Genomic DNA, 19,201 nt, shown 5'->3' on the forward strand with positions numbered 1-19,201 from the left:
GCACAGGCATCACAGACCTCCCATCAACCCCCACGAACGCCGGATGTACCAGAGGGCGTCTTCTAGAATCCCCTCTCTCCGGAAGCAGCCGGAACAGTGAGGCCCTTCCTGGGAGCCCCTGGCCTCCACTCCGTCCCAGCTCCAGCCATCCCGGCAGTTTGCAGGCCACACAGCAGGGTGAAGCAGTGAGAAACGGACCCCGAAAACTGCGACGAGTCTAGACGAGAGTGGCAGCACAGCCCCCTGCGCTTAGCAGAGGCCCCTGCCCAAGCCGTCGTGTGCTGGGTGGGCACCCTGCCTGCCGGGCCGGGGGGCTGACGCCGGCCAGCAGAGAGCTGCTTCCCGAGTGTTGGACCCAGGAAGAGCCAGAGGGTGCTTTGGGGGGGGGCCTCAGTTGTCTGGGGCAGGCGCTGCTGTCCTGGGTTCAGACACACTTCCGAGGACCAGGAGCCAGGGTGGCTGCCGTGACACCTGGTAGGGGTGCATGGGGTGAGGAAGGGGCCAGCCAGGTGTCCTCACTCCAAGGAGCTGGTGGGAGGTGACCACTGGGCCCTGAGGAGGGGGTACTCACAGCCCCCCAGGCAGCGTGGGCGGGAGCCGCTCAGGCAGAGCCAGGCTAATTAGAGCTAATGAAAGGACATGAGGCCTCTCGGGAAAGGTAAATAGAATTACTCACCAGGTGCTGGGGCTCTCCTGGGGGGCCCCGCACCCTGCCGCCCACTGCAGGGACAGGGAGAGGGCACGGGCAGGAGGCCGGGTGAGGCGAGGCTGGGCCAGTTGCACCTGCTGGAGGCCCCAGGCCCCTGACCTTGAGGCTTTGGGTCAACTCACGTCCCAGGCCCCAGCTGCTGACTCTCCAAGCCCTGGATGCTCAGACCAGGTGCCCATGTGGGCACGGGCTGCTCTGAGTCAGCACAGGAGGGTGTAAGTCCTTCACGCCAGCTGAGCTCAGGGTTGGTGACTGCCTTGGGGGGTAATGCCACTCACCTGGGGCCTCCTGACTGCCCTCCCCATCTGGAGTCCCTCTGCCCTTGTCCTCCTCCACCCCTGGGAACTGGAGCAGGCTGGTGCAGTCAGGGGCGGAATCGGGGCCTGGCAGGGGCTGGACTCACCCAGCCAATAGCACTGGCCCTGACCAGGCCTTCAGGTGGGTGGAGGAGCCACTTTCGGACTTGGCCCACATGGCATCACTCTCCAGCTCTCAGGCCCTCTGCCTCTTCCCCATGGTGACAGCCCTCCCACCTCTGGCTCAGGCCTGCACTTCAGTCCCCTCCCCTGGAGGAACTGTGGGTACCACTCAGGAGTGTGCACACGTGTGCGTGCTCTGAGGGGAGGGGAACTGGGTGTGCAATTGTGGAAGGAGGGAAATGCACACACGTGTGTTAGATGGGGGAGATGTGTGGACATCCAGCGTCCCAGAGGGAATGTCTGCGAGGGAGTTGTGCATGTGTGTGTGGCTGGGAGCAAGATGACTTCTGTGCGACCCCTGGGCACACGCATACTACTAAAATGAGGGTGGAGACCAAGAAAAAGGAAGTATCAGGGGTCTAACTTGGGAGAGTCAGGGGTGGGCCACTGGGGTACGGGGCCCCGAGCCAGGCAGAAGGCTTGGGAGAGGCCCCTGGAGGGGAAGAAAGTGACTGAACACACGAGATTTGGATGACCTGGTGGAGAGTTCAGGACTTAATTAGTGATTGGTGCACAGAAAACTAAGCAAATGAAAAAAGAAGGCAACTAGTAACTCCATGGAAAACAGAAAGTTGGACAGAAAAAACAATCAGATGGTTCAGTTCTGAATATAAACACAGAGATCATAACATCAACTCAAAATTGATGTGATCAAAGTCACAGGAGAAAGAACCATCTAGGGGGACGGTGGACAGGAACAGCCCAAGTGTCTACTGGGGGGGGACAAAATGGGAAAATCAGTAAGTAACAACCCACATGTTATTTAGAAATAAAAACACAAATCACAGCATCAGTTGAGTAGCTGAGAGTTGTTTCTAGGCAAGGGGGACGGGAGGAGAAGGCTGAGGCTGTAGGTTCACTCTGAGCTGGCTCAGCCTCCCAGACACCGTGGCCACCGGGGCCCTGGGTGCCCCCTCACCCACTCTTACTGCCCCCTCCTCTCTCTGGCTGCTGTGCCCAGGCCCCACCCTCCTCCCTGCTTTGTCAATCTTTAAAAACATTCACTGTTTAGATAACTCCTAATTTATATCCCCAGCCCCTGTGGCCCTCCCAAACCCACACTTTATTGGAGATGGGGTCTTGCTCTGTTGCCCAGGCAGGAATGCAGTGGCATCATCAGAGGCTGCTGCAGCCTCCCAGGGAGCCAGGACTACAGGCGTGCACCGCCTCACCCGGCTCCGAACCTGCAGTTTAGACCCAGCTCCCAGCTCCACACGTACAGCTGGACGCCCAACCATGTTCAGTTGCACAGCTTCTCTCCTGCCCCAGCTCCCTTCTCCCACCGTGCACCGCACAGCCGCCTACTGGGTCTCTGCTTCTGTCCGGGGCCCTGCAGCCATTCCACACCACAGCTGGGTCCCTGGACAGCCAACGTCTCCTATGACTCCGATCAAGCCTCCACATCTTAGCACAGTTTACAGAAATGCACGGGACAGAGGAGCCTCTTAACACCACAGGGGACGTAATCAGGCACACACAGAATGTGCGTTGCTCCATCCAAATGCCCTGGGGGTCTTTGATTCATAAATATAAGGAAAGGAGAGGACTGTCACAGAGAGACTTAGGGGACACATTCACTTTTCCTTTCCATTCCAAGTCAATAACCCATCCAGAATACAATTATTTTAGAGGTTAAGGGAATATTTTATTTTTATTTTTTTGAGACAGAGTCTCACTCTCTTGCCTGGGCCAGCTCACAGCAACCTCAAACTCCTGGGCTCAAGTGATCCTCCTGCCTCAGCCTCCCAGGTAGCTGGGATTACAGGCCTGGCTAATTTTTTCTATTTTTAGTTGTTTGGCTAATTTCTTTCTATTTTTAGTAGAGACGGGGACTCCCTCTTGCTCAGGCTGGTCTCGAACTCCTGAGCTCAATCCTCCTGCCTCGGCCTCCTGGAGTGCTAGGATTATAGGCGTGAGCCACTGTGCCCGGCCGGTTAAGGGAATTTGAACTGGGTATATGGGATATTAGGAAATTATTGTTCATGCTCAATAAGCATGTCCTGGCTGGGCGTGGTGGCTCATGCCTGTAATCTGGGAGACCGAGGCAGAAGGATAGCTTGAGGCCAGGAGTTCGAGACCAGCCTGAGCAAGAGCAAGACCTCATCTCTACTAAAAACAGAAATATTAGCCAGGCATCATGGTCTACATGCCTTTAGTCCCAGCTACTCGGGAGGCTGAGGCAGGAGGATCGCTGGTGCCCAGGAGTTTGAAGCTGCTGTGAGCTAGGCTGACTCTGTACTCTACCTGGGATAATGGAGTGAAACTGTCTTAAAAAAAAAAAACCCAAAACAACAAAACAAACCATGAACACGGTCAATAAGTATTCAGTTAAAATTCTAACAAAAATAAAAGCTCAAAAATGTCTTGAAAGAGGTCACTGTTTTCTTACTTGTAAGTCAGGACAGTAAAAACTTGCCCCACAGAATTGCCAACAGTGAATGAAAGCAAATAGGAACAACGTGTGGACGGGCCTCACTGCGGAAGGGGGGGCAGTCTCAGCGAGCAGCCAGCCCAGCAGCCCCCAGGGCTGGGCAAGGGGCCCCCTGAGTCGGTGGGCTGGCGCGCCCACCCTGCATCTGCCCCTACTTTGTGACTAAACCCAGTCCAACTCCAGGGGTGCGATGCGTGGGCCCCACAAGCTGTGCTCCACCCCCGTGCCAGCCCTCTCCCCACCCTCAGGGACCTAAAGCCCCCCCCCCCAACATCAAGGGGTCAGGGTTCCCGCCCTCTCCCAGCAGGTGGCCTGACCAGGCCATCCCCCTCTCCTCCAGGTGATCTTGGCAGAAAGACTCCCCAAGTCCAGAGCCTCCCGTGGGCAAGGAGAGGGGGTGAAGTCTGGAGCAGCGTGTGGAGCAGGCCAGGGTGGGTGGGGGCAGGCATGGGGCACCGCCACACCCAGCTACTTTTTCCTTTTAGCAGAGACAGGGTCTCACTCTTGCTCAGGCTGGTCTCGAACTCCTGATCTCCAGCAATCCTCCTGCCTCAGGCTCCCAGAGTGCTAGGATTTCAGGCGTGAGCCACCACACCAGGCCTCAAGTCCCTTTAACACAGCAAGCTGCCCTTAGGTACCTCCAGGTGTGCTGCCTGTTGGTCCCAGCAGCCCTGTAAAGGACAGGCCTTTGGACCACTGTGGCCCACACCCTCACTTTACATATGGGGAAACCGAGTCAGGCTGGCAGTGTGATGTGCCCCAGGGCTCACAGCAAGGCCATGACCACAGCCACCAGACTGCGGAATCCACGCACCCATCTGAGGACCTGGGTGGCTCTGGTTCATTTGAGACTGAGCACCGTGTCAAGAGTGCCTGTGAGGTGACTAAATGGCAGCAGGCACCAAGACTGGGCAGCAACCGCCACTTGAAGAAGCAAGTGCAGAAACAGCAATGGCTCAGTCACATGTGCGGCAACCTGGCCACAGCCTGAGCCCTCTCGCTGGGTCCTAGGGCCTGGGAAGGCACCGTGTGCAGGTGGTCTCACCTTGCAGGACCTCTGCTGGCCCTGGCAGCCACTGCTGGGCAGGAGGCCACGGGGCAGACCCTGCAGCCCCTCCTCTACCCCTCCACCCCGCTAGTGTTGTCCCTGGTGGTCCGGGAGGCAAGGACGTGAGCCAGAGCTGTGAGCCCAGTGCCTGCTCACCTGCCGTGCTGACCCTTGAGCTGCACCTCACTGGGCCTGGCCCACCCCTGCAGCCCCAGACAGTGGGGGGTAGCTTGGGTGACCCCACCCGGTGGGCATGCAACCCCCCTGCAAACACCTCCCAGGCCTGAAAAAGGCCACCTGTCCACAGGAGCTGGCTCGGGGCCTGGCAGCAGCAAGTGCTGCTGTCTCACCACAGGGACGTACACTCCTTCCTGTTCCAAGGCAGCATCTACTGCCCTAACCCACCCGCCAGGAGGCGCCCATGGGGCCACCCAGGCCCTGGAATACTCTTCTGGGAAAGGGTGTTCCCGGAACAAATTCCAGTCAGGCCTGCTGGGGCTGCTTCCAGGTTTGAAGGTCAAGTAAAATTGAGTCTCTCCTCGGGCAGCAGCCACCCCTTCATCTGGACGGCAGAGGACAGACTGTCTGGAGGGTCCACAGTCAGTGCCCTAGGGGGGGTTCAGGGTGGCAGAAAAGTGCCCACTGACTGACTCTGGGGCCCCCACCCCACATGGGAGCCCAGTAACTAGGACAAGGGCAGTGACTGTGCACCGTAGCCTCAGCCTCTCCCATCCGGGACGCCCTCCGCCCCACTCTCACCCTGCCCGGAGGGGGCCCAGGACCTTAGGCTGAGAATTCCTGGGCTTGAGGAGCCTTAGCCATGACCGGGATCTCCAGCCATGTCGGGGAGTTGCGGCACGTGTGGGCTTTGGGGCAGGGGGGAGAGAGACTGCCATGAGGCCCATCCTGTGCCACCCGCCTTTATTCACGGACCCTCAGGCTCCAGAGCCACACAGACACTTGGCTTTTGGAGGGCACAGAAAGAAAAAGGGCCCCTGGTGACCCTCCCAGCACACCCCAGAGAGCCAGGACAGGCTTGGCAGCACCACCATCTCAGGGTCAGCCTCGGTGCCCCTGCCCAAGGGGCCACAGGGCCAGACACCAGGAGGCCAGGCCTGGTGCTGGGGACCCCTCTGGGGCAGCAGTGTCCTAGGCCCTGAGGCTGGCTCCACCCTAAAGCTGGCACAGGGAAGGTGCCAGGCTGGACAGGGCCAGGCCACAGGAGCAGCAGGGTCTGCAGAGGACCCAAGCTGGACCCGGGGTGGGGTGGGGGCTGGCCTTGTTCTGCGTCCTGACCACCTCAAGGACAAAACCAGCCCAATGCCACCAGCCTGGGAGACAATAGAGGTGCCCTCTTCTCCCTCCTGATTCTCTGGCCAGGGGTAGAGGCCAAGATGGGGCAGGGGTGGGGAGAAGTGGGGCCGGGGCCCCCCAGGGTGCAGGCGGGGCAGGCAGCTCCAAAGATGCAGCCAGGTTGGGAGCAGGGCAGGGCTTGGTAGGTCCCCGATCCCCAGTGACAGAGGCAGCTTGAGAGCCCCCCCCAAAAAGGAAAGGAGGCAGCTCAGGGAGGAAGGGCAGCCCCAGCCATCAATCACAAGGTCCTGGGGTCCTGGGTTTGCAGCCCGCTGGGGCAAGGCCCCTCCCCACCAGGAGCAGCCCACGGGACAGGAGGTAACCAAGGTCAAGTGCACCCTGATCTTCCAGAGGTGGGGGAGGGGCTCGGGCGCTCTAAGACTTCTTGGCGTCCTGCATGTTCCGGCGCTTCAGGTCGCTCAGGTCGATGGGTTTGAAGGCTGCCGGGGGACAGCGTGGTCAGCCATGGGCACAGGTCCCCATCCAGCCCCCACCTCTGGCCCTGGGACTGGGCTGTCTTAGAACAGGACAGTGGGAAGCGGATAGGGGACGGGAAAGGCGGCTGGCCTTCCTGCCCCCGGGGCAGCCCCACTTACTCTTCAGGCTGGGGTTAGGGACCTTCTCCACATATTCCTCCACCAGGCCCCGCTCGCTGCCCGACATCTGGCTCCGAAGGTCTCGCTCCACACCCTGCCAGGCTGAGGGCAGGCAGAGGGCGGTGTGGTCAGAGCCCCCACTCTGGCTCCACGTCCGGCAGAGTCCCGGCGGCCACTGGCCGGGCCAGGAGAGGGTCCGCCCTCAGGCCCGTCCTCTCCCCAGAGCAAGGCAGGCAGTCCCCCCCAGCGCCCAGCCTCGCCCGCCCACCCCGTAGGTCTGTCCCTCCCCCGTAAACGACCAGGGCCATGGTCAGGGGCCCTCAGGGCAGTGCCACATCTTGGGGTCCCTATCCCTGAGCATACACATGCCCAACCTCAACCCCCCACCTCCTGCTCCCGGCCCCTTCTGCTCTGCGTGTGCCGTGCTCCCAGCTGGGCGCACCCTCTGTCTCTCCCACAGCCCCGCTTCTCCCCAGCAAACCGCCAGGGCCAGGGCCGGGCTCCAGACACCGCCTCCCACTCGGGGCTGCCCACGCCGCGCCGCCTGTCCGGCCCCCACCATGAGAACCAGGTCTCCCCACCAGGGCCCTCCGTCAGGCCAACCCACCCGGGACCCTGGGGGCTGCAGAAGGGGTGATGGAGGCAAGAAAGGGGCTCCAGGAAGCTCCCGGGACTGGCGGCAGGAGCCGGGCGTGGCCGGCACACCCACCTTCGTAAATGAAGCGCACGTTCTCCTCGTGGGCCGGCGTGAAGATCTCGCTGCTGCTGGGAGAGCGGGGACTGCTGTTCCTCTTGCCGTTGTAGACAACTCTGGAGACGGGGGAGCTGGGGGGAGCCGGCGTGTGACAGCGGGGCCAGGGGTGCTCAGCAGGTGGGAGCCCACACCCCACCCCCAGGCAGAGGCCACCCCACCTGCCTGAGACCCACCTGGTCATCGCTGGGGCGCTGGTCCTAGCACTCCGCTGCCAGGTCCCCTCTGCTTCTGAAACGGAAGTCCCAGAACAGAGGAATGGGACTGAGCCACCCTCTGCAGCAGCTGCCCCCTCCCCATAAACTGCGAAAAAAACGTGTGATTCTGCTGCCTGGGGACCCCCCACAGGCAGGGTTCAGACCCAGGCAGCCAGGGGACTCCCAGCAACCCCACGCAGGCAAGGATGGCATGGGGGCAGCCAGGCGGGGGCCAAGGCACAGGAGGTGGGGTCAGCCAGCTGACACACGTGGCCTGAGTGCCATGAGCTTGGCCGTGTCCCCAGCCCCTGGACCGGCACTGCCCTGGAGCCCCTTTGGCACACTGTTAGCCGGCAGCTCCGTCCACACTCCTGTGTCCAGAGCTGCGGCTGCCTCTTGAGGGCCAGCGGTCCCCAGTGAGCTGAGCGCTGTCCTTGCCAGCTGCAGGGCTGGGCTTGTTTCTGCTGAGCTGCATTTTCCTTCCTGTGAGACTGAATGAGCTTCCCCACGGTCGCAGAGCCTGGGCCCAGCCCCCTGGTCACCTGCGCTGGGGCTCCTCAGGCTGGGACGTGAGCCCCAGTCACTGTCCTGGAGACGGAAGCAAACCAGGGCGGCGGGTGGGGCAGGGGTGACCCTGGCCCGTGGCCTGTTTACAGCACAATGAGGAGAGGAGTCTATCGCGAGGCTCAGACTCTCACACCGGCCAGGGGACAGTGTGCCCGCTCCAGCTGAGGACACACAACACCAAGGTGAGCAAGCTGGCCTTACAGGGCTGACCCAGAGGGGCAACCCCAGGTGCTGGGGGCAGAGGAGTCCGGGGGGCTATCAGTACAAGCACCTGGCCCACCCATTCCTGGGGCCCGGGGGCTCCAGACAGCCCGAGCGCACAGCCGCAGCCCCTCACAAAGGGCCAGGGGTGTCAAGGCTGTCCGGTTCTTCCTTCCTGGCCCACTCAGCATCATATAAGCGAGCAGTGTCTAAATACCCACTTGGTGAACACAGGCCATGAGCCAAGGGCAAGAACAACAAGACAGTGTAAGAGCAGCCCCCAGCAGAGCACGTGGAACCCTGTGCCCCTCCCAGGCCAGGAACGGCCGAGGCAGGGCCAGTGGCCTCGGCTCCCAGCCTGTGGCAGCACGCAGCCTGCTCACCAAGCAAACTCTCCTTTCCTGGACTCCAGGATCTCTCTGCACACAGTCCTGCCGGGACACTAGCCCAGGGACCCCAGAACACAGAGGAAACGCCCTCTCTGGCCTGAGGGGCCCATGGGGACACGCTGATGGGGGCAGGATGAGGTCAGGAAGCCGCCACTATGCACTAAGGACAGAGATGCTGGGGAAGGCAAAGCTAGGTGACGGGCAGACTGGCTGGCCCTGCCCGCTCCTTCAGGGCACCTGCCTCCTCAGCCACAGCTCCCAGAGGCTGCCCAGCTCTTACGCATGCCACACCCTCAGGCTCGGTCCCATCTCAGGCTCAGCTCAGGTGTCACTTCCACTCAGCTCCCACCAAGGGTCCCATCTCCTCCCAAGTAACCACGTTCCCAGGCTCCCTTTGCGCACACCTGCTGTGCACACCTGCCGGTGGGGGTTCTCTGGGTGCCTGCTCCCCTCCGCCTCTAGCGCCCAGGCTGGCCCCAGGCGGCTGGTCTGCAGGGAACTGTACCAGGGACCTGCACTCCAGAGTCCCTGAGACACCCAGTCTGGACATTGGGGACCCTCCCCAAGCTACCCCCACCGGCCCATCTTCCTGACCAGAGAAGGGGCTTGCTGAGGACGGCACCACGGCCCCTCTGGAAGGCAGCAGAAGGCTGCACTTGTTAACAGGGCCAGGCGGCCAGCGTGTCTCACAAGCATGTGCCCTGTCACCCACAGGCTGCGCACGTCCCACGTGGGTGTCCTATCACGCCGTACAGGAGGCTCTCACACCCTTGGGACTTGAAGGACAAATGAAACATCTCAAAAAGGAGCCCCGTCTGCCTGCTCTCGATGGGAGAGGACATGCGCCCCCCAGGCCTGACACCGATGGTCCTGCAGGCGTGACTCCAGACACAAGGAGCCCCAATGACTCCTCCCCAATTATCCCTCCGTCTGAGGTCCCCAGGGGCTCGTGCTGGCCCTGCCCTGCACCCACAGAGACAGACTGGAGACGCAGGCTTCTCCTAGCAGGCACCTGCTGCTGCCTGGGAAGCAGAAGGGACAGCTCTGCAGCCCACTCGCACGTACCACCTCCTGGGCCCCAATTCTGACCCAGAAGGCAATCCCCATTAAAAACACACTCCTGGGTGTGTACCCCCAAGAAGTGCATGAGGACGGCTGGGGACTTGCACTTGCAATTACCCAGAGAGAAGAAACACCCCCTGAAGGCGACAGTGCATGCCGGGCCCATTCCCACCACGGGCAACGACAGCTGCAAACTCCAACCACAGCAATCTCAAGACAAATTGTACAACTGATGTTGAGCACAAGACGCAGGACCAGGAAGGATGGGGACAGGACCTGGGGGCCCACGTGGGCCGGGTGCAGCCTGCAGAAGGCTAAGCTGCAGGCAGAAGCAGAGCCAGGGGCAGCACGGTGTGTTCGTGTTTGGCTAAGCAGCAGGAAACATGAGCGTGTCACAGGTGTGGGAAGCACAATGCCCCATGAAGAGGGTCCCAGGGGACCACAGCAGGTGGTGCGTGGGCTGGGGAGATGGCACAGGCCTGGAGAAGCACCAAAGATGCCTAAAAAGAACTGCCAGCCCTTGGAGGATCACCAAGCTGTGGAAGGCCATCTGAGGCTGCAGCCTCAGAGCTGACAGGACACCAGTTTGCTGAGCAGCCCAGGTAAAGGTGGGGACTGAGGGAGTGGCTCCACACTGACAGAGGGGCCCTGCTGTGGAGGTCCCGAGTGAGCCCCAGCCTTCTTCCCACCTGGGACACCACCAGGGCTGGAGCATAGAGGGTCAGGCGATGCCCCTCCCACCTTCCTTCCCTGTCAGTCACAGTCACCACCAGTGTGACTGGTCCCTCCACAGCTCAGTCCGATGGCCTCTAAGAGAATGTTTGCATGTTTTAGTATTTCTGAAACCGGGGCTGCATCTGGCAATCGATAACGTGGATGTTTAACTGACAGTGTTTCTTCTTTCTCAGTGAACCACGAAATGCAGTGTGGCTCACAATGGCTGGGTCTCAAATGGGCTGACACTCCTCGACAGCCCCGTCCGTGGCCCAGGGCCCTCCCTCCAGCACCAACTCCTCAGGCCCTGCTTCCCATTCCCACCACCTCCCCTCGCCGACATCCACACCACACCCCATGCCGAACTTCCCCCAGCCTAGGGGACACAGGGACACTCTTCCCCCAAGCCATACCCCAGCAGGGCATCACCTGGGCCCTCTGCTGCCATTAAGCCCACCCTCCAGCCCCAACCTATTTTGTCAGGTGTCACCTGCTGCTATACCCCACCCCAATCCCAAACACAGGCTTTGCCACAGGACCACCTCCTGCCAGCTCTCCCTCACTACAGGTGACATTCAGGTCCGTGCATCCTGTGGACTTGACTGCTTGTTGCCTGTGACTGTCTAGCCGGTAGGGCCTGAACTACCCAGTGACTGGAGGTCGTCTACCCTGCTCTGCTGCCCCCAGGCAAGCCCCTCTAAGCATCAGGGCATCAGCGTCCTCACCCAAGGCAAGGCAGCCCCAGGGGACGCTCACTTGCCCCAACAAGGATGGAAGCACAGCCACGTGGGGCCACACCTCAGGGAGGTCTCCCGTGGCTCCTTACCCAACACGACAATGGACATAGCAATCGTATACTATATCATTTGACTGGACACTTCTAAGAATGAAAGGGACGCTGTCGGTTATTAAGCATGAAACAGAGCGACCTGGGCAACTGGAATGTAGAGCCAGCCCACTCACAGGGAGGTGGGGTCCAGGAAAATACAGGGGACTGAAAGCAAACACCTTCGGGAGGGCAACTGGAATGTAGAGCCAGCACACACTCGTCAGGGCCACTGACGCACAGTGCACAGTCCCCACACCTAGGGCAACAGGAAGGTGCCCTGACAACCCCATTTCAGAGGGTGAAGGACCCTCGGAGTAGAGGCAGACCCCACGTGACTTCCAACCCCTGCCCCTCCCACGGCCTCCCAGGGCCATAGCAGTTGAGTCCAAATTCCCCAGCTGGCCTGAGCCTCTCCAGAGCCTGCCCCAGCTCTTGCCTGCACCCCACGGCAGGTTCCCAGACTCCCTGAAGCACCCACTCCCACAGACATCCCTGAGGTTCTGCTTGGAGATTCACCCCTCCACTCCAGATATGGAGGAGAGTCTCACTGCATGGATCTGTGCAAAATCTTCCTCTTCCATGGGACCCAACGGCTTCAGAGACTCCCTGGGGGAAGGCAGGGGGTGGGAGACAGAGAACACAGGGTGCAGGGTGGGCCAGAACCCCAGTCTCTGGCCTCCTAGTCTCAAACTCCTTCCCCCACACAGCCATATACCCAGGAACACGACACGAGGTGAGACCCTGTTCTCCAGCAAAATGACAATGGATGTTCCAGAATCAATGACGCCATTGCTGTTCTGTATTCCTTTGGAGTTTCTAATATTCAAATTTTCTTAGATTCCTTTCTTTTCATGTTGTGTTTTTTCAGCCAATGAGACTTCTAAAAAAACTTCTACTACCCAAGGAGATAGCACCACATTACTGCTGCTACAGCCACCAAAGGGCTGCTGGTTCCTGAAGAGACCCAGGCAGAGCCTCTAGGCACTGCCCCAACCCCTCACCCTCCTTCCTGGGGGCCAGCTGCAGAGCTACAGCCCGGAGGCCCTGTACCTGCCTCTGCATCTCTGTCCTACGTGGAAACCACAACATCCCCTGACTCACCCCAAATCCAGCCACATCCTTTAGGGAAGACAGCTCCTGCTTCCTTTGCAACCCACCTCCCACCTTATCTAAACATTCGCAACACTTTCCATCCGGAAGTCCTCTCATTGATTCCCACGCCCAGTCGTTGCCCAAGCTGTCCCCTCTGCCCAAAACGACCCTACTCATCATCCTTGGCTTGAAAGACCACCTTCTCTGGGGGAGGCTATTCTGGGGCAGGATGGGGAGAAGGACAACCTGGACTGCTTTAGTAACTAGAGACACGACACCTGCGGCGCCATCCCAGCGGCGCCCCAGCCCACGGTCGTGCTCCGCGGCTATGCCCAGTGAGCTCCGTGGGGCACGCAGCAGCCGGTCCTACCCCGTGGGCCCCGCACCCAGCGCAGCACCACGACACTGGGAGCCCGGGAACGCGGGGAAAACAGGATAACAGACGGAAGGAAGAACTGAGGAAGGGCGTGGAAGGCTGCGCGCCACCAACCACGAGGCATCCCCAGAAACACTCCCTTTGGAAAATGGGGGCAGCAGGACGTGTGTCCACCTCAGCGGCAAGAGCTTTAGACAGCGCAAAAGGGCGGGCCCCTAGCAAGCGTCCGGCGCCGGCAAGTCCCCGGCTTGTCCCTTCGAAGTCCCACCCGGCCTCAGGGCGTGCGACGGGCCGCGCCGCCTGCAGGACACGGGAGCCCCGGCGCCGCCCGGCAGGCGGGAGGCGGAGCGCGGGAGGCCCTCCGCGAAGCCCAGCCGGCCCGGCCTCCCGCCCGGTCACTCCCCCTCACGGCGTTCCCGCCCGGCCCACCTGGGCTCCCGCGGCCGCGCGGCGACACCAGGGCGGGGCCCAGCCACGCCCGCCCCGACCCGCCGCCCGGCGCCGCGCCCGCCTCACCTAGCCCTGTATCGCCGCCGCCGCCTCTTCCAGCTGGGAGGCCCCGCCGGAAGTGACGCCACAGCCGGCGCGCAGGCGCAGGCGGAGCGCGAACCACGTGACCACCCGGCGCGGGGGGGCGGGGCGACACAGGAAGGCCGGGTGGGCGGGGTCGGGGGGCGTCGCGGGAGGGCCGGGTAGGCGGGGTCCGGGGTCCCCGGGGTCCGGGGCGTCGCGGCAGGGCCGGGTGGGCGGGGTCCGGGGCGTCGCGGCAGGGCTGGCGTGTGTGGGGTCAGGGGCGTCGCGGGAGGGCCCGGGGTCGGGGCTGGAAGGCTCTGGCAGCCTGCGCTTCCCCAGCCCGCCCACCCTGGAAGCGGCCAGAGCCCAGTAATGGGGCCACCACTACGGGCTTGGGAATCACTTTTATTGAAAAAGTAAAAAGTGTCACAATAAAAATTCACCTGGAGAAAAAGCCAGGCCAGAAAGGTGGGTGTGGGGCAGGGTCCTGGGTGTGGGGCAGGGTCCTGGCGCCTGGGGGCGGCGCCGGCTTCTCCAGGGAGGCGACCCCAAGGGCAGAGCTGGCTCAGTCCATCTTGGTCCCTTTGAAGAGCTCCACCAGGTCCTTGAAGTCCGGGTCGATGAGGTCAGAGGGCAGGTCGCCATCGTTGTTGGCTGCATCTCTGTCTGCCCCCAGGGAGATGAGGTACCTGGGCGCAAAGGGCAGCTGGCTGCAGCGGGGAGGTGGCCCGGAGGTGTTCACCTCCACCCCAGGGTAGATGGCTAGCTGCCTGGGGTCACCTGTTTGTTTTCTCCAGGGAATGTGAGGAGAAGGAAATCTGAGCCTCTGGAAGTGGTGGCCGGCTTTTCCAGCATGCTCCAGTGTGGACAACTGGGCAGAACCGTTCCAGAAGCCTTGAGAGTTCTTTCGGACACTGCCTGGGCCACCTTTTGGGGAGGCCATTTGAGGCCTGGAGGGATGGGGACACAGCCTGCACAGCCCCAGCCCCTCTCACCTGGCTATGTCAGGGTACCCGTCGCTGCAGGCAATGTGCAGGGGCGTCCAGCCCACCTCGTCCCGCTGGTGAATGTCGGCCCCGTATTTGACCAGCAGCTTCACGCAGTCCAGGTTTCCAGAGAGCACAGCTTCATGCAGGGCAGCCAGGCCTGGGCCGGGACAGGGTGGGGGTCAAGGTCGAGGCAGAGGCCTGAGCCCCCTGGCTGGCCTTCCCCTCCCCCAACAGACCCTCAGCCAGTCCCTCTGGGGCCTGCTTACCTGAGGGGTGGATGGTGGCCAGGGAGACCTTCCGGGCCCGGAGGAAGCGCCCCACCTGCTCCAGGTCACCCTGACGGATGTGGTCCAAGAACAGGACATCGTTGGGGAAACGCACACTGCGATCGGCCAACAACCTCCGGCGCCGCTGCCGTGGGCTGTAGCGGGCATAGCGAGCAGTTCTGCTGGGCATTCTGGGGGCTATGGGGTTGGCTGTCCCTCTGGGACCCTACTGCACCAAGGTGAGGGATGTGCCTGGCCCAGACCAGATCAGCATGAGAGTTCTGTCTGATGAGACCTTGCTTGTAACTTATATAGGGCGCAGGGAGCTATATAAAGCTGCACGGTCATGCTCACCCTCAAGAGGGTCTGAAACTGAGCTGCTCCCCACCCCCTGCGGCCAGGATCATGTTTAGTGACTCATCTTTCAGCCCACCTGTCACCCTGCCCAGCCAAAGGGGTCAGATCTTCCTGGCTCCCCTCCCAGCCCCACAGCTGGACCTAGAAGGTGCCTTAAAGAGGACAGGCAGAACCACCCGGACAGAGCCCCTGAGGATGGCCAGGGGATGGGATCAGGGGCAAAGCAAGTCCCAAGGTCATGGGGAGGGCCTGCTGTCCACCTCCGGGAAAGCCAGGGGCCTCCCCCATGTCTGAAGCAGCACAGGTCGGCCAAGCTGTAGAGGAGGTCCAAGGCCCCCCACCTCCCTACCCGCCATTTCCACCTTCCCACAGGCTTGCATCACTCTCAGCGGTTTTCCCCAAACTGCCTCGAGGGCACTGCCTCCTGCTCAGAGACCCCGCCGGGCTTCCCTCTTGCTCAGCCAGTCCCCAAGCGAGTGGCCTTTCCCACCAGGGGTCCCCACACACATACTCCTGCCCTCCACAGTGTCTCTGGGTCGTAGGTTGCAGGACACGTGGCAGTGTCCAGTCTGCTCCCCAGAGACGGAACCATCACATCCTGGGTGGTGCATTCCCTCTGCCACAGCCCCTTGGGGCCCTACCTCTAGGGACACAACCAGTAGGCTTTTAAGAAAAATGTGTTCCAGCAGGCTGATCTTTGCTGACTGCTGCCGCAGCCAGGGTCCGAGATGCAGCTCAGATTGCAGGACATGAGAAGAGGCAGGAGAAGGGGACAGGCACTGGAGCAGGGTTTGCCCTGGAACCTGTCTTTGGGGTCAGGGATGGCCACTGATGGTATGGCGTTCCCTTGCAGCACTTGAAGCTGGCTGTGTGTCTGCTCAGGCTGCCGTGACAAAATATCCCAGACCTCAGAGGGAGGGACTTAAACAACAGACGTCGTCGTTGCCCTCAAAATTCTGGAGGCCAAAGTCCGAGGTCAAAGTGTCGGCAGGGCCGGCTCCTTCTGAGCCTCTGAGGGAGGGTTGGTTCCAGGCCTCTCTTTGGCTTCGGGTGATTACCAGCAACTTTGGTGCCCTTGGCTTGTAGCAGCATCACCCTGATCCCTGCCTTCGTCTGCGTGGGGCTCTCCTGGAAGTTTCTGTTCAAAGCTCCCCTGCTTACGAGGATGCCATCACACCGGAGTCCCCACTCCAGTGTTGTGACCATTTCCAAACAAGGTAGAGTAGAGTTCTGAGGTCCTGGGGGTTAGAACTTCCATGTGAATCGTGAATCTGGGGGGAACACAGTTCAGCCCATGATGCTGGCAAGACCCTCCAGGTGGTCACGAAAGGCCATAGTGAGGACAGAACCAAGACAGGCCAGCAGCCCCCTTCAGGGACGTGGAGGCAGCAAGGTCACCAGCAGGCCACTCTGGATCCAGCGGAATCAGATCAACTGTATCAGACAGCTCCAGGCACAAGGCCTTGGGCCAAATGCTATAGGAGACACGGTGTCCACTAAGGGCTCCCTGCCTGACGGGGTGTTCTCGACCTGCCTCAGTGCCCGGTACACCCCCAGCCTGGCCCCTCGGCCTCACGCCCTGGGCACAGCCCCTCTCCTAGCTGCCCCCTCCACGGGCTGCACACTGTAGCACCATGAGCCTCGGGCCAGGCCCAGGTCTGCGGGGACCCTGCGGGGGTGGCTCCCAGCATCCCTACATTTCCCGAGTGCTGGTCAGTCGTGACTCCGGGTCCCCTGGGACGAGTAGGGTAGCTTTTTCTGTTGTTTACGTGAAGCCCAGAGACTGAATGTTCTGCACTGTGGACGGGAGAGAGAAGTCTCCTTTGATGTCAAGATTGCGTTTGCTCATGTTGTGAAAGCTTGCTGGATGAAGCTGCCACCAGCAGCGTGACCAGGAGGACCGGAAGGACAGCCCTTTCCAGGAGAGACGGGCCTCGGCTAGAGCCCAGGTCGGGGCAAGCCCACCAGCTGAGCCCCAGGGGACCCTTTGTCCATGCTGCTACAGCTGAGCTGACAGGGCTTGGAGTTTCTGGCTTTGGGGTTTCCATTTAGATCAGAGAAGGGACTGTTGCCCGAAGCTGTCCCAGTCACAACAGGTCCCCCTGAAAGGTATTTATGTCCCTTTATTCTAGCAAGGACATGGGGACCTGTGTTCTAAGCCATGGAAACTACCTGAAGTGTCATCTCCCCTTTGAAGTGTTTCATGAGAAATCGGCCGTCAGCAGTCCAACCTGCCACACAGTGGGAAACAGCCCATTCCACGGGTGACATCAGAGCAAAACCAACCTGTATTTATGTAGTATTGTCCCTGATTCTTCTCAGTCTGTACGAACTTGTGAATTGACCTGGTTTGCATGATTTTAAGTTTCTACCTCTGGAGAACAAACTAAAACATCTAATGCAAAAAGTTTACCATCCAACTTTTTAAAGGCCAAGGAATGCAACCAGCAGTGCTCTGCACACAACACAAAACCGGAGGGCCCATCAGGAAATCTCCGCTGCAGGGCCAGCCAGGGCCAGAGAAGGCCCCTTCCCTCCTGGGCAGGCTGAGGCTGAGCCAGAGGCCCGCGGGTACAGGGCACTGGCCCAGCAGTGGCTTTTTTAGATTCCAGGCCAGTGGCTTCCTGGCACCTGGAGAGAGAGGAGAGCGAGAGATGGGGAAGTCCCAGCCTGCTAAGCCTTCACTGCCTCCCCCAGGGCCTTCAGAGTTGCCTTGCTAATCCACCAGCCCAGCCAGAGAGGCTTTGGACACGCGCCACAGACTCCGGCCAAACCCCGGCCCAGAATGTGCTTGCCAGCTGCCTCCGCAGAGGGGAAAGGTATCGGTGCCTCCCGCCCCAGGAGCACATGACGGCAGTGCTCCGGGCAGCTGTACCGGTTCCCAGCACAGCTGGTCAGCAGGGCAGAGGCCCGGGCACAGCCCACCTCTTTCAGCTGTGACTCGAGACTGCCCCCTGTGCTCAGCCCGTGCTGGCCGCCCTCCTCAGAGACCCTGGGAGGGACCACAGCGCTTGCACCTCAGCTCACATTTTAGGGGACAGAGTGAACATTGTCCCACCTCCAGATGCCCACGCCTTTTCCGTGAATACACGTCTCATTGTGCCGTAAGACCTAGGCGAGACACACAAACCCCGCTGGGGCCTGGAACTGAGCTAGCCTGAAACCAGTCCCAGCACAGGCCAAGGAAGCATGGGGGGCTGCTGAGCTGGGGCAGCCTCAGGCCACAGCACGGGCAAGCCGGGCTGGTCGGTGCTGCCCAAGGCGCTGACGCCACAAAGGCAGAAATGGCACATCCTTGGGTATGCCAAGGCCTGTAGGGCAGACAAGGGCAGTGGCAGGGAGATGGCCACCACCCTTCCTGTGGGCTGCCGCCCAGGAGAGAACCGGGCTCGCGGCGAGCCTCGTGTGGCCTGCCAGCCGGGCACCGGCAGCGGTGGCCAGCGCTCCGAGGCCCAGCGTGTGAGCACCAGGACCGGGAGGCGGGGGCTGGAGTCCAGTGGGGCTGCTCCCAGCACGAAGGGCTGAAGGGCCTGGCCGGCTCACGGACACCTGGCGGTGGCTGTTCTAACCTTGAGAAGGGTGTGCCGCATCTCTGCCCCACCTGGCGCCCGCCGGGCCTCACTCTGCCCTGGGGGGCAGGGGGGTGCACCGCAGAGCTCCCAAGGCAGCCACACCCGGGCGGGGACAGGACAAACCCGGCCGAGCAGCATCACCCCAAACCTTGAAACAGGCTGGCAGTGTCACGTCTGCAAAGTCGATTCTCCACGGGAAGCCTGAGCAAGCCAGCTGGGGCTCTCCACGTCCAATGGCATCTGAAAAACCAGAAGACTTCCTAACACGTCAGATCCTTTTTCATAGAAGGTTTGGTGACAGGCACACACCTGTTCACTTCACCACTGAGGAAGCAGGAACACACCTGCTTTCTCCACAGCCCCCTGCAGATATCAGAGGGAAACAGCCTGAGCCCGTGAGCCTCACGCCTGTGGCTGGAGTGGCACCAAACGTGTCCACATCCAGGGTCACCGCAGTCACCAGATCCCCAAGGATGTCAATGCCACCTGTCCCAAGCAGTCTAGGTAAGCCTGTACCCCACCGCGTGAACACCTGCCAGCTGGGAACTGAGTGCGCACCTGCCAGCCCCGCGTGCACCAGGGCCGTGTGCAGAGCCCATGCCTGCGCTGGCATCGTGCTTCGGTGGAGCCGTCTCGCCGACAGCATCCCCAGGGGCCTGCCTGGGCTCTGGCATCAGAACCTCCCACCCCAGAGCTTGCAGAGAACACAG

At 61.2% G+C, this 19,201-nt stretch overlaps 2 protein-coding genes across 2 annotated transcripts; both read right to left on the minus strand.

Moving 5' to 3' along the window:
• Positions 1-5,571: 5,571 nt before the first annotated feature.
• On the minus strand, positions 5,572-13,404 carry MCRIP1 (MAPK regulated corepressor interacting protein 1; the record flags this gene model as incomplete). Its single annotated transcript, XM_045527046.1, has 5 exons — positions 5,572-6,460; positions 6,617-6,718; positions 7,326-7,441; positions 7,544-7,598; positions 13,311-13,404. Coding segments are annotated over 5 exons (432 nt in total), but the record flags the coding sequence as incomplete, so codon positions are not given.
• Positions 13,405-13,715: 311 nt separating this feature from the next.
• PPP1R27 (protein phosphatase 1 regulatory subunit 27) lies at positions 13,716-19,123 on the minus strand. Its single transcript, XM_045569715.1, has 3 exons — positions 14,563-19,123; positions 14,303-14,453; positions 13,716-13,996 (listed from the first exon to the last, which is right to left on the minus strand). Exons 1-3 carry the CDS (start codon positions 14,750-14,752, stop codon positions 13,873-13,875), a joined length of 465 nt encoding a protein of 154 aa, XP_045425671.1. The 5' UTR covers positions 14,753-19,123; the 3' UTR covers positions 13,716-13,872.
• Between the last annotated feature and the right edge of the window lie 78 nt (positions 19,124-19,201).

The sequence above is a fragment of the Lemur catta genome, chromosome 15 (genome assembly GCF_020740605.2).
Source record: "Lemur catta isolate mLemCat1 chromosome 15, mLemCat1.pri, whole genome shotgun sequence".
NCBI lineage: Eukaryota > Metazoa > Chordata > Mammalia > Primates > Lemuridae > Lemur > Lemur catta.